Source organism: Gallinula chloropus (assembly GCF_964237585.1).
Source record: "Gallinula chloropus genome assembly, chromosome: 6".
In the NCBI taxonomy this organism is placed as follows: Eukaryota; Metazoa; Chordata; class Aves; order Gruiformes; family Rallidae; genus Gallinula; species Gallinula chloropus.
In genome coordinates this window covers 1,929,862-1,944,437 of record NC_140091.1, presented here as the reverse complement: position 1 = coordinate 1,944,437, position 14,576 = coordinate 1,929,862, and the positions used below count along the sequence as shown (strand labels likewise).

The 14,576-nt window shown below is 50.0% G+C and overlaps 1 protein-coding gene across 2 annotated transcripts in view; it reads left to right on the top strand.

Annotated features, from left to right (window-relative positions):
• Nucleotides 1–14,576, top strand: part of DNAJC6 (DnaJ heat shock protein family (Hsp40) member C6) — a gene marked incomplete at its 5' end in the record, with an annotated part of 40,037 nt that overhangs the window by 4,193 nt on the left and 21,268 nt on the right. For both annotated transcript variants that reach the window (XM_084265984.1, XM_084265985.1), the window contains 3 exons: nt 10,279–10,429; nt 11,375–11,424; nt 11,531–11,679. In XM_084265984.1, the coding sequence (XP_084122110.1) occupies nt 10,279–10,429; nt 11,375–11,424; nt 11,531–11,679 (350 nt within the window). The remainder of the gene's footprint in view (nt 1–10,278; nt 10,430–11,374; nt 11,425–11,530; nt 11,680–14,576) is intronic.

Sequence of the window (14,576 nt, the reverse complement as noted above, 5' to 3'; positions counted from 1 at the left end):
TGCCTGGATGCTGTCCTGTGCAACTTGCTGTAGGTGATGCTGCTTTGGGTGGGGGGAGGGTTGGACTAGGTGATCTCCAGAGGTCCCTTCCAACCCTCATCCTTCTGTGATACAATGTCTAAAGGCAGCTACATGTTACTGCCAGCTGCCCCAGGAAATCTGAGGGACTTGGGTCATAAGCTTGGGGATGGAGGGACGGGGAGGGACTTGATCTGAGTCTGGCAGGACAGGAAACACTGGGTTCAAAAACACTAATTCTGAGAAGAGCATCTCCATCATGCTCCTGTCCCCTCTCTATTTCTAAGCTGCCAAAGGTGCTCCCAGGATGAGAAGCAGGCAGTGAAGAAGCAATTTATTCAGGTCTTTGCTGTGGCATTCAGTAAGGGTTTCCTGGAAGAAAAGGCTCTAGGAAATAAGATAGAAGAGTAACAGCAAGGATAGATGTTATGGAAGGAAAGAAGGAAGGAAAAAAGGAAGGAAAGCCCCACCCTCTTTCTCTGCTCTTCTGTGGTGGTTATAAACTTAGTGAATCCACAAAAGAGCTTTCCAGCACTCCAGGGACAGACCTGTGCTGCGTGTGTCCTCCAGTGGAGCAACAGGGAAAGAAAAGCACATGACCTGGCTTGTGGGGGGTCAGAGTTGGGATTTTACTCTCACAAACATGATCCCTCATACCCTGGCGATCCCTTTTCACTGAGTCAGAAGAGAGACATCTCCGTGTCGCTGGCACGGGGACAAAGACCGGCGCTGACAATGTTGTCTTGTATTCTCTCCTAGCTGCGTCTCCAAAGGGGGGAGGTTGGGTTTAATAACCCTTTTGTTTGGTGTTTTTTTGGGGCACTTGAATGGTTTGGTGTTGGCAGTCGAGCTTTTTTCTCTCTTTCTTCTCTTTTTTTTTTTGGTGTTTGCTGTTGTTTTGACAGGGAGGAGGAGAGGAGGGGATGTCCCTCAGCTTTTAAAGACCAATTTCAGGGCTTGTGTTAGTAATTGGGTGTTGCAGCCCCATGTGTGGTTTGTAGTGTGAGCTGCAGGAGGGGGAATGTGTAACAACTGAAACGTGTCTGGCACAGGGATCGTCCCCACATCACTACCCTCCTAAAAAGGGAAGCAAACCCCCCTTTTTGTGAAAAAAGTATTGCTCAGTCGGTGATCAAGCAGCATCCTTTAGTTACTGTTTCTCAAGCAAAAGCAGCAATATTAATTCTCCAAATCTCCATGAAGTTACATTTAGGCAGCCTCAAACAAGCCTTCAGATGATAAGCCTTGGGCTCATATGTATTATTTCCAGTGCTTTATCCTAGGAAAACCCACAAGGAAGTCACAGAGTCACCAGGTTGGAAAAGCCCTTTAAGCTCATCGAGTCCAACCGTCCCTGTCCTGTGCTGACCCAGCTCCCTGAGCACCTCATCTCCCCTCTGTTCAACACCCCCAGGGCTGGGGACTCAGCCCCCTCCCTGGGCAGCCTGTGCCACAGCCCCACAACTCTGCCAGGGAAGAACTTTGCCCTCCCAGCTGAGCTGACCCTGCCCTGGGGCAGCTTGAGCCCATTGCCCCTTGTCCCATCTCCTGTCCCACTCCCTGGGAGTGGGAGTCCTGGAGCCTCTCTACTCTATAGCATGCTCCCTGGAGGAAGGGGTGTGGGGGACCATTCCCCAGCCCCCCCACCCAGAAAGGGGCTGTAACTCCTGGTGGGAGGGGGAATACAGCTGTTCCTCTAGCTGTGCCCTGATGAGCCTTTATCTTGCATTAGGTGGCTCTTTGGCTCGTGGGGCATCTCCTCCTGCTTCCCTGTGGCCTCAGAGAGCCCAAACATCTTCACAGCCTGACCTCTAACTTCCCTTTGTCCATGCTGAGGTCATTCCCAGGGGCTTTAACCTCCTTTCTTGCAGATTACCCTCACTAAAGCAGCCTTACACTCAACAACTCCCCCTGTGTGATTTAAAGCATCAGGGCAAGTGAAACCTGGGGCCGGGGGTCTCGGTGCTGACATTCCCAAACGGTAGGAGCCTGTCCTGCTGCTGTCTGTCCCACAGCTCTGCTCTGCACCTGTTCTGCTGTTTATTTTTACAGGATATCTGTGCTCAGCCTTGTAGGGAGCCCAACTCCACCAGGAATCTGGGACAGCGGTGGAGGAGGGGACGGATAAGGCTGGTGGCACAAAAACATCAAACCAGTCTGCAGGGGCTGGGTGAATCTGGGGAACTTCCCAAGTAGTTTCCACAGGTAGAAACACTCTCCTTTCCTGCAAGTGCCCCTCTCTCACTGCCAAGTTTCCTCCCCAGCCCCTTTGCAAACCAGTGCTCGGCGCCTGTTCAACAGTTGATGTAACTGTGACCCATGGGTCATATGATCTAAGGGGGGATGTAATAGCATCAGTGTTTTAGAGTCTTTGCTTAAGTGTGATGTAGCTCAGCTGTCCAGGAGAGTGAGGGCTATGTGCTAGAAGGAATGGTTGGGGAGGGTTTGGCTTCAGGGTGCTGAGGCTGCTTCATGTGTCAGCTGTGTTTTAAGAGCCCATTCAGATCTAAATGCTATCGATTATCAGGGGGAGCCACCTGCACTTGGCAATACCTGCCATCTCTCCCCCTTGAAATGGGAGTGCAAACTCTTCCAGTAGTGTCTGCAAATTGATTTGTAGTCCCCTGGAAGGCAAAGTGCTGGAAATGGAAGGTAGAGACAGTGTGGGGAATGGCAGGAGCTGTGGATGCTGAATGGTACCCACAGATGCTGAGGGTACCCAGGGATGCTGAATGGTACCCACAGATGCTGAGGGTACCCAGGGATGCTGAATGGTACCCACGGATGCTGAATGGTACCCACGGATGCTGAATGGTACCCACGGATGCTGAATGGTACCCACGGATGCTGAATGGTACCCACGGATGCTGAATGGTACCCACAGATGCTGAGGGTACCCACGGATGCTGAATGGTACCCACAGATGCTGAGGGTACCCACGGATGCTGAATGGTACCCACAGATGCTGAAGGGTACCCACGGATGCTTAGGGTACCCAGGGCTGCTCTGCTTGTCCCAGATCAGTTTGGCTGGCTGTTTTTCCCACACATACACCCCTCCATGTGATGTACCTATATAAGGATGCTCTCTGGTAGCAGGGGTGCCTGCAGCAGGGCTGCTTCCCCTCTCTGCTGTGTGGGTTCTCATGCAGTGCCAAGGTGAAGCCTGTAGATACAATGAGGGCCACAGCACCTTGGCTTTATGTCCCTTAACCCTGGTGTGAAATCCACCCCGTGTTACACAGGCTTTGCTGGGAGAGCTGCGTGCGGGAGGAACGTGAGCTGGCGGGGCTGCTGGGGGGAGGAGGCAGAAGCACAAATAGCATCATTTTTTGCTGAGTGTTCCTTAAAAACAATCCAGGCTTTGTTGCTGAAGCCACAACAACAGCAGCTCAACTTCTCTCAGATCAGGGACCTTGAAAAGGGCCCTTTCTGCCAGGGCACAGGCAGCCTCCACCACATCCCTTGCTTCCCTTTCATGCCATGCCCTGGTGATAATCTGGGGGGGGGGAACAACAGGCAAACAACCCTCCTCCTCCCCCAAAGCACTTTGGGGATGGGGAAGGCTGTGGTGAGCAGCTGAAAAGCTTCCAGAAATGTGGAATTTGGGGTATTTAAGCTGCAGCTTAACAATTCCTTGCTCGTGATAATGTCAGGCTCTCCTGGCAGGGTAGAGAGAAAATACTCCCAAATTAACCCCTTGGTTTGGGAGGGAGGGAGATGAAAGCTTTAATCCTTTTCTAAAGAATAGTGGTGAGGAGAGGGGAAGGTTTTGCTCTTGCCTTACTCCATCTCTAGAGGAAACACAGGCAGCAGCTCCCCAAGCATAAAAAACCCAATTATAAATACTAGTTTGACATTGAAGATGCCATTACGTATAGTCTGGGCAGGCTGAGGTAAACCTGCTTCCTTTCCTGGGGTTTCATGTCTGCTTTTGGTCTGCCCTTTGCAGGCAAAGAGGCTCTGCTGAATCTTGTGCAGTTAACATACGGAACGTGGCTCTTTGCTGCCCCAGCTTCAATATCTAGAGGTCTTGCTTTGACCTCCCTGCTCTCCAGCTAAGGATTGCTTGATCAGCATAAATATTCAGTCTGAGGCTGGCTTAAATGCCTTTTAAATGCCAGCTCATTTCCCTCTTAATTCCCTGGAGAGGTGGAACTCATGCCCCGTGGTTTGTAGGGTTTGTGGGTCGCTGGAGGAGGGGCTGGTGCTTAGAAACCACTCCCCAACCCACCCCCTCCACCCCTCCGAGGTAGATGAAGCCCTTGATGTGTGGATCTGGCAGAGAAAGCTCCCAAAGTGGGTGTTTCTGGCTTGTCCCACCAGTGAGCATCCCCATCAGGGGATGGGGTGGGGTGGTACCCTCTGCTGCCGGCTCCTCCATCGCTGCTGGTGGGGTGGCTGGTGCCCCACCACGCAGGGTGGCTCTTCACTTGCCCCTTGCCACCCCAAATCTCAGCCTTTAAACAGCACTGGCTGGGCTGTCCTTGCTTTTGGCACCAGGCACCAAGGCAGCTTGTGGGACTGCAGCAAGAGGGGTTGAGGTGAGTGAGTGGTCCTTCGTGGGGGTGCAAGAGGAGGGGGGATTTCCCTCCTCATTTCCCATCACTCTGGTGTAACGCCTGTGCCTTTGGTGGGCAGGTGATGGGGGGGCAGTGAGCAGAGGAACCATCCCTGCACAGAGCATGTCCTTCTGCTCTTCCCATCTGCAGCTGTGTGCCTGCTGTGGTGGGACGTGTCTGTAGGGACATGGCACTTGTTATGCAGTCCTGGGAGAAGTTCTCCTCCTGCACAGCAAGTTCTTTTCCTGATACTCTGTAGGATTAACTACAGAGCAAAGGGAGAGCCCAAGTGTGTGAACTGAGATTTCTATGTGCTGTGTAGCACAGGCTCCTTCAGCTGTAATCTGTCTGGAGAAATCCCACTCTTTGGCTGCTGATGAGAAAGGACTGTGATGGGAGCACTACTGTATCCTGTGTTCTGGTTTGGTGAGGAGATGGTGCAGGGTGTTGCTTTATCAGGTGACTGCTGGAGGTTTATTCTGAATAGTCTTGGAGCAGGTTTTAAATCAGAGCAAATGCCTTCAGCCAGAGCAAATAGAGACATCACCTTGTAAACTGAATGGGTAAGTCATCTCTTTTTCTTGCCACTCCATTGACTTGAAGGACTTTGGTGAGGAGATCATTGTCCCCACCACCTGATGGAGTGATTCAGGAGGAGCTGTCCCACATGTCTCAGGCATGCTTTGCAGGGCACGTCCATCTCAGGCTTTGCAGGGCACGTGCAGCAGTGAAACTGCTGTGTGAAAAGTGCCTTTCCTAGGAAATGGGAAGGTTGTGGTGAGCGAACGGTCCCTCTGAAACCTGTGCTACAGATACAGGTCAGAAGCGCGTCTCTGAACTGCTTCTCTGAAGCCTTTCAGGGAATATCCAGTAACTGGGTTAATAAAGAGTGCTTGTGTGTAAGGAGCAGGATGCAGCTCGTGTACATAGAGACTAATTTGGAGGGCAAATCCTCAGAGGAGCGGCTGAGGGAGCTGGGGGTGTTGAGCCTGGAGAAGAGGAGGCTGAGGGGAGCCCTTCTCCCCACCTCCCCTGCCCTGCCAGGAGGGTGCAGAGAGGTGGGCGATGGTCTCTGCAGCCAGGGGACAGGAGATGGGACAAGGGGCAATGGGCTCAAGCTGCCCCAGGGCAGGGTCAGCTCAGCTGGGAGGGCAAAGTTCTTCCCTGGCAGAGTTGTGGGGCTGTGGCACAGGCTGCCCAGGGAGGGGGCTGAGTCCCCAGCCCTGGGTGTGTTTAACAGAGGGGAGATGAGATGCTCAGGGATCTGGGTCAGCACAGGACAGGGATGGTTGGACTCGATGTGCTTGAAGGTCTTTCCCAACCTGGTGATTCTGTGATTCTGCATGGTGAGACTCAGACAGCAGCTCCAAGCCATGGTCAATGTTACCTGGGCTGCCCCGTGATAATGTGTTGGGCTCTGAGCTGCACCACAGGCTGCTGGGCTGGTTCTGGCTGGGATAGAGTTAATTTCATTTGCAGCAGCTCATCCAGGCCTGTGTCCTGGACTTGTGCTGGAGACAGGGTTGGTAACCCAGGGCTGTGAAACCAGGACAGTTGCTCACTTGCAGCACACTCTGTACACAGGTGACCTCCTGTTTCTGCTGGAGCAGAAGATGCTTTTGGAGTGTGGGGCCTGTGAGTGTTAATTTTGGCTGTGGCATGAGCAGATGTGTGGTGGGCTGGATGGGCTGCCATGTGCCCTGGGTACTTTGTTGCCTTTGTGGTAAAGGAGAGAACTGTTTCTCTCTCCTGAATTTTACCACCCAGTGCTGCTAAGGAAGATCTTTCTGAGCAGGGAAATGCCATTGCACCACAACCCCAATATCCTGACCAAGCTCCTGGCGATCACCCTATCTGCATGCTGACACCTGAACCTCCTCTTAGGAGCTCCAAGAGGGAGCAACGATGGGATCATCCCTCCAGGCTCAGCAGGAGTCTTCCATCCTTCTACCTTCCTCTGCTTGAGGGAAAAAACTCAACTGCTCTTTTCTCTGTATGTGTATATTGAAGCAAAGCAAACCTGTGGAGAGAGCTGTCTCTGAGCATGAGTCAGGACAGCAGTAGGTGATGCCTGGCCAGATGGCTGATTTCCATGGGAGATGTGTGGAATTTGGGCCTTAGCCCTCCCCATCCTGTCTCCCTTGTTCTGATGGATGCTGTGCATGGCCCAGGGATCCACAGCTGCCCTTTGGGAAGGTCTGCACTAGCTCTGAAGGTCTCTGTTTAGGAAAAGGACTCAGACCAGAACTGGTTTACTCAGCAAAAAAACTGCAGAGGAAGGCTGCCTTTTTAATCAGAAATGTTCTGGCTCTTCCTGTGAGCATCTCCATCTATTGTCGGGTTCTTCCATTAATGCATCGCCCCTTTCTGCTCCCATCTACATCTTCACGCTCTGGAGGAGATGCTGCCCTGCAGAGGAGCCTTTGAACGTTATTTATTGTGTTCTATAATGAAGAGTCTGTGGAGCCTGTATCGTCCCTGGTAGCTGCAAAAGATTCTGTGTCAGCACTGAGGATGCTGCTCTGACCCTGAGCAGCCGAGTGCTGCTGCGTCGTGGGCTTCCCCGGTCGCTTCTCAGTGTTCCCAGGAACACTGGCCCCACCTTGAGTCTTCAATACCAGTTTTGTGCTCTGGGTTAAGTAGCACCAGCTGGCATTTCTTCATTAGGGTGGCAGCAGGGACAGGGAGGGGATTGTCCCTCTCTGCTCTGCCCTCCCCAGCTGGAGTCCTGTGTCCAGAGCTGGGGCCCCAGGACAAGGAAGACTGGTGGAGAGGGGTCAGAGGAGCCATGGAGATGCTCAGAGGGCTGGAGCAGCTCCCCTAGGGAGAGAGGCTGAGGGAGCTGGGCTGGGTCAGCCTGGAGAAGAGAAGGCTGTGGGGGGACCTCACTGCAGCCTCCCAGTCCCTGAAGGGACCCCAGGAACAGGAGGGGAATCAGCTTGTTAAAGGGCAGAGACTGGCAGGACAAGGGGCTGGAGTGAAGCTGGAGGAGGGAAGGGGGAGAGGAGAGATTGGGGGGAAGTTCTTTGCAGAGAGAGTGGTGAGGGGCTGGAAGGGGCTGCCCAGAGAGGGGGTGGGTGCCCCATCCCTGGGGGTGTTCAAGGCCAGGTTGGCTGGGGCCCTGGGCAACCTTGTGTAGCTCCAGGCCTGGAGGTTGGTGTCCCTGCCTGTGGCAGGGGGTTGGAGCTCTGTGATCCTTGGGGTCCCTTCCAACCCAGACCAGGCTGGGATTCTGTGATTAGCCATCCTTACTGGCTCTGGTTTAGAGTCCATCGTAAACCTGGAATTAATTGCTGCTGCTTTTAGAAATATAGTGACATTTTTATCCTCTCTCCATATAATAGGAGAAAAATATTCTGGTTTTCCCATACTCTGGGAGCTTTTCCATAGCTCTCCTTACAGCACTTCCAACAATAAAATTCATCCAGTACCGTTGGTCCTCTGATCCCTTGGCTTCCCTTTTCTTGTTCCAAGCTTCTACCTTCCTGCTTCCTTTCTTTTAAAAGCTGACCTGCAGAACTGAAAGCACCTTTTGAACGTTACCTCCTCCATCCCCTCCTGGCTCTCCTTGCACAAAGAGATAGGAAAGCAAAAGTTTTGGAGGAGAGCTCATATGCTGATTCCAGACTTGGAAGCCAATGAGCTACTTTGATTTAGGAATAAAAAAAAAAGGAAAGAAAGAAACAAATCATACTTGAAGCAGATGCTTATAAGTGGTTTGGCAGAAAAAATATTCCTGGGCCTTGAGAAGACATCTGTTCTGAAGCAAGCAGAATGCAGAGGAGAAAATACAGCCTCTAATTTTACTGGTCTAGGACAGGGATCATGTGCATGTAGATTGTGACCACATCAGAGTGCATTAAGCACCCCCTGTGCATGAGGGAATAAGCAGCATCACTGTACCAACAGAGTATCCAGTTTAAAAATGCATATTATATTTATTGATAGCTGACTCCAGGTCAGGAGGAGCGAATGGCAGTTAAATGGGCTTGTTAATCCACAGAGTAAATCAGGAGGAACTTCTTTAGATGTAGGTTTGTTCATGTTTCTTTATAGCCTGAATACCTCTGGAGTATTTCTTCTGGTAGTGATGATGATGATGATGATGATGTGAGCAGTATTTCAGTGGCGTGTCTCCAACACGGTTCATGGATGTGCTGTAGGACCAGAAAAGTGCTGGCTGTAAGGTCTCCTCCTAAAATACATAAGGAACTCTGGCAATGCCACCAGCCTGTCTTACCCATGATAAATCTTCCCCATTTCTGGGTGCTGGAGTAATTAACAATGACCAGCATGTTCACTTTACAGTTGAGCTGTCCCACGGCTCTACAAGAAGACAAATGTTCTGGGGTGCTCTGGGACAGGCAGCTCTTAGCAGGTGCCATCCTAACTGTGGGACTCCCTGAGAGCTTGACATGCATTTACAGAGGTTGCTGGCTGCTGGAGTTGCTGTGCTAGAGGATCTCAGTCTTCTGACTAGTCTGACTCACCAAGGTAACAAATATATAATCACATAAACATGGCTGAGGTTTGCTGAGATCCAAATAGTCGAGGGACAGAGAACAGAAAGTGATTTAAGTAGTTGGGAGCCTCATTTGTAGCTAATAAGTAAGTTTAAATGATTTTGCCAGGTTTGTGCCCAACAGTTCAACTCTGCAGTAAAACTAAACCATGTCTGCAGCCAATTTATTGCACTTCTACTTTTAACACAGCCCAGCTGTAGTAACAAAGGGGTCCTTGCTTAAGGCAGTGCAATAGTTACTCTATTACACCTGTAAAATGCAAATGCTCAGTGTGCAGGGGCATCATCACAGCCCACCCAAATAACACCTTCAGGGGCTCCTGCTCTGTGTTAGTCTCCCGTTGGCTTTGCAGTGTTGAGCTGTTTCAAGCTGTGAAGGGAAAGCTTAGCAGAGAGGTCAGCCCTGCTTGAGCCTTAGTGATGTGCTGAGTCCTGTACTAAGGCTGCAAACGTAAAATTTTCAGCTGTGAATAAGAACCTTCTTGGGCATTTGTAACTCCTGAGCTTCCTTTCTTACTAAAACCCAGACTTCTGTCTCCTTCCACTTGAGCAAATCCAGCTGGACTCAAAATCCCTCTCATAGCCTGGAGGTTGGTGGCCCTGCCTGTGGCAGGGGGATTGGGACTCTATGGTCCTTGGGGTCCCTTCCAACCCAGACCATGCTGTGATTCTATGACTTCTCCTAGATCCATAGAAGTTGATAGTCCTAAGACAACCTTTGCTCACTGAGCTGCAGTCAGACTGGCAGCTGTGTGCCACTTCAGCTGAAGAGCTCTTGTTTGTACAAGTGTCTTCATCTTGCCCCTTTGAAGGGTGAGGGTGAAGGTGGTTGTTGATTTGGGCTTGGTTCTGATCAGCACACTACCTGCATGCTGAAGAGCTGTTCTTGTTTTGGGTTAGGAGGTGGGGGAGCTTCTGTGTTGGCTGTCCACTCAGTACCAGTACTGAAGTCAACACATGTACAACACTGAGAGTCAGTGACTGTTTCTGAGCCCAGCCAGCAAGAACGTGTCATCACTCATCTCTGGGAGATTATGACTTCGAAATTACTTTCCCCCTACACTTGACATGCAGCAGAGCACGTGGATGTGTTTGGTCTGAACGGAACAGAGGGTTTGTTGGCTCTGTGGGTTTGTTCCAAGTCAGTGACACTGGCTTTGGTTTTGTCTACTCAAAGGTGCCTCATCACCAGACATGGAGTCCAGTTACGGAGGAGGCTTGTTAGATATGGTGAAAGGAGGAGCAGGGAGACTCTTCAGCAACCTGAAGGATAACCTGAAGGACACCCTGAAAGATACATCCTCAAAGGTCATGCAGTCTGTTGCCAGGTATGGTCCAGCTGAATCTCCCCAACGTGGGTAAAATCACTAACTGCAAAGTGCTGGTGTGAGCTGCACTCTTGGCTAGGGCAGCACAGCTTCCAGCTAACCTGGGTGACAACCTCAAGTGAATCTTCTGATTGCCTCATAACTGGTATTTGGCCTTGAGGAATCAAAAAAACCCATAGTAAAAAGTCTGAGCTTCATAGTGAGTATCAGCATCTTGAAATCTGGAAAAGATCCCCCTGGTGAAAGTAGAGGGTTGGACTCGATGATCTTAAAGGTCTTTTCCAACCTACTCATTCTGTCAAGTGGAGCACTTGGTCTCCAATTCCTTCACTGACCCCTGTGGGGCTCTTCTCAGCCACCACTTAAGTGTTTTGTCACCAAAAATTGGCTCGTGTCACACGCCTTCCCCGTGCTGTGGGAGGAGGCTCTGCTTGCTAGTACAGCCATTGGCTTTGCTATGGCCACTTCTGAGCAGAAGAGCTGGGGTGAGCCTGCTTTGGTTATGGCTGCTGGGGTCACTCCCTGTGCTCAGCACCCTCCCTGCCTCTGGGTGATACAGGGCTGCGATAAATGAAGGGAACTTAATGCAGCCAAGGCCTCAGAGGCTTTGAGGGATCTGCAAAGTGCCAAGCTACTAGAGGCTTCTCTTGAAAACTGGCACTGCAAATTAATGACAGAAGGGAAAAGGGACCTCTCTCTTGCAAGCTTCTGCATCCAGCTAATTGCTTGTGTAGAAGGCAAGGCTGGGTCGCTGCCTGCAGGAAGCTGTTTGCACCCTCCTCTTAAGGCATAATGACAAAGTATAAAGAATGGGGTTTAAGGTCGTCCTTTCCTTGTGTCCTAAGCAGGTTTTTTGTGGGAAAACATTCTTCTCCTGCTTCCTCTCGTTTGCTGCCTGCCATAAACATGTTCATAATGCCTGTCTCCTCCTTTGTCTCCTTCCAGTTACACCAAGGGAGAGCTAGATATTTCATACATTACCTCAAGAATCATAGGTAAGTGCTGCTTGTTGGAGGAATAAAACCTGTAGCAGCCCAGGGCTGAGAAATCCATAAACTCATCCTGGTGCGTGCTCAGCCTGGCTCCTTCTCCCATTCCCAGTGATGTCTTTCCCGGCGGAAGGCGTCGAGCTGGGGTTCAGGAACCACATTGAAGATGTAAGGACGTTTCTGGATTCCAGGCATCCCGACCACTACACCGTCTTCAACCTGTCACCCAAGTACTATCGCAGTGCCAAGTTTCACAACAGGGTGAGTGTCTTCTCAGAGGTCATCGAGACCAGGGGGTGAAACTCCTTGGGGAAAGGGGCACGGGGTCTTGTTTCTGGCTGTCCTGAGCAGAATGTAAGGAGATGAAAAAGGAATTATAGGTGTTTCTAAGCTGCTGTGGTTGTTGCTGGGTTTTAGCTGATGCCTGGGACCATGAGGATTAAAGAGCTGAAAGTTCAATGTGTAATACTTGTGTTAGGAGCCTATGAGAGCGTGTGGCATCACACTGAGTTGTGCCAGTGCTGCTCTTGGCCCCTTCATAGCTGCTGCATTGAAATGAGGAGTCAAATGAGAGTGTTTTGAGAGAAATTACCAGTCAAGGAAGGTAGATTATTTCCATGTTGAGCAGTCATGCTTTAATCGAGCAGGAGCCCTTAGCAGTGAAGAACAGGGCTGGAAACCAGATCTGAGGGGTGTTCTGGCTCTTCCATTGGCATGTGGCTTTAAAAAGCCAGCTGCTGCTCTCTGCCCCAGTTTCCTGTACTAAAACCAGAACAGCATACGGTAGCCTTGCAAGGCTCTGCTTCACCAATGGCTTTCAGAGGAAATCTCCATGAAATACTATGTTGAAATGCAGGATTAGATCTAATCTTTCAGAAAACTTCCTGGTCTTTCCCTCTCCCACCAGCGAGTGATGATTTTTTCCCCTTTAATTTCTTATTTTTCCTTGTTTTCAACAAAAAGGCACCAGCAGTTGCCAAAGCTTCATCCTCCTTTTGGGTAAGGGAGTCTCATGCTGCATATAAGCCTCATTTCGTTTTGATCTGAGGTATAACTGGATCCATCTTCAGCAATTGCTTTGCTCACTAGGAGTCACTCACACTTGAAGGGAACTTCTCAGTGGCAATCAGTGACCAGCCATGGCTTCAAATAGGAGTAAATCAACGAGAAGGACTAATTAAAAGACATTGAGGGCTCTGCATCTTCTGTCTCCTGTGGTTCTGGCTGCATCACTGGTGGTGGGAGGAGAAAGGCAGATCTACTTTTGAAAGCCCAGCATTAAACTTCTCTTGGTGTCTTGCTTGACCTGGCTGTAACTCCTCCTGTGCTGTGCTCTGTCTCCTACCCTACCCAGTGGCCAGGCAGATGACTTTGTGTGGGGCACTCAAAGCATGACTGGGTGCTCTGTAAGCTATCACCTTGACACACAGAGGAAGAAAATGATGCATCTCTTATTAAAATGTTGTGCTTTCAGGTTATGGGCCAGGTAATACCAACTCCAGGTATTTTTCAGGAAAATGAGATGTGCAGAACAGAATATGTGGGATCAGGTGGAACCTGAAGCAATCATAAATATGAGGTTTAACTTCATGTGTTTTGGGAAAAAAGCCTTAACAGGCTATCAAGGAGGTGAAAGCACATTAAGGGTATTTTCTGGATGAAGATGCCAGATGAGCTGAAGTTTTAAGATGCAGATTTGTTCTCAGGAATTGAAAAGCCTTTCACTTCAGTCTTTTTTACAACTGATGTGGCTGCCTGGGGCACAAAGCCCCAAGTGCCCAACCTACTGAGGAGCAGAGGGAACTGTGAACACCAAAACCTGCTACTCAAATCTGTTGGTGCTCTGTTTTTCCTCCCTGCTCTGCCAGTCTGGACAGAGAGGAGACCTCTTGGTTGCTTGAGGAAGTGAGGGCAGTTTGAAAACATAACTCAGATACAGTGTCAACCCCCCACTTCAGAGTCCCTGAAGGGTCATGCTCTTGGGGCTGTTTACTGCTCAATAAAACAAGCTCTGGCTGCTTGTTTCCAAAGCTCCAGGAGAATTCCTGTCACTTTTCTGTAAGGTTGTCTTTCTTGAGTGGTGGTGAGGTGATGTTTGAAATAAATGAAATGCTACATAGTGTGTGTTTAACTTCCTAATTACGAACCAGCAGGCAGAGGTGTAATTACAGGCAAAGTAAATATGTAATTATGGACAGTTGGGAAACGTATGTTATTTAATTGATAATGATAATGGCTTTCCCAGATGCTGGACAGTGTGTGGTCATCAGGTCTGTTCAGAAGTTCGTCAGTGGAAAGGTCACTGGTCATGTTAATTTTAGCAGCCACTTGGAATCTGAGCTGTGTTTTAGGGATCTAATTGTGAATAGAGCTTGTGCCCCCAGAAACCTGGTGAAGAATTATTTGGGGATTGGAAGGAGAGGACTTCTGCTTGATGTGGAAAATATAAAATGATTGGCATGATGATATAGTATTTTATATTATAAATCATCTTATGTGTTGCTCGTGGCGTTGGTGCTCTGGCTTTAGAGAAGATTAAAATCCATGTTTATCATGGCTCTGTAATTCAGATCTTATGATGGTCTGGTGAGTGTGGTGGCATGCACCCTGTCAGGTCTGTGCAGCAGAAAGCTGACAGGGGTCATCCCCACACCAGGGGTTCCACACAGTGAACCTTTGAGTGGTTTGTGCCCCTCAGCCCTTCCTGAAAATGCCCTGGAAAGGTGGAGGGGAAAATCAAGCGTGTACAACAGGAGCAAGGAGAGAAAATGCAGCTCTCAAGACAAGGGAAGATGGGGCTTGAGGACAATCTGTAGAGAGGGGAAACAGGGAGAGGTTGTTCTCTGCCTTCCAAAGCTTGAGCATGGATTGACTTGTTGGGTAGCTTCTGCTGTGCAAGCCTGCACTCGCTCACCAAGTGCACAGCTGAATTCCAGGTGACTCTGGAGATCAAATACTCTCAAAAGGAATTAGACAAATACCTCATTAGATACTAGATTTGACAGAAATCCTGCAGCAGAGGTCTGCCAGCTGAGAGAGACTGGCAGGAGGATGGGTGAGCTATGGTTGGGCAGTGCTTGCTCAGTCCCAGTGTCCCCTGGTGTCATTGGAGATGGTGCTGGAGACAGAACATGGCTTGGTGGTTCCCTGGTTTGAGT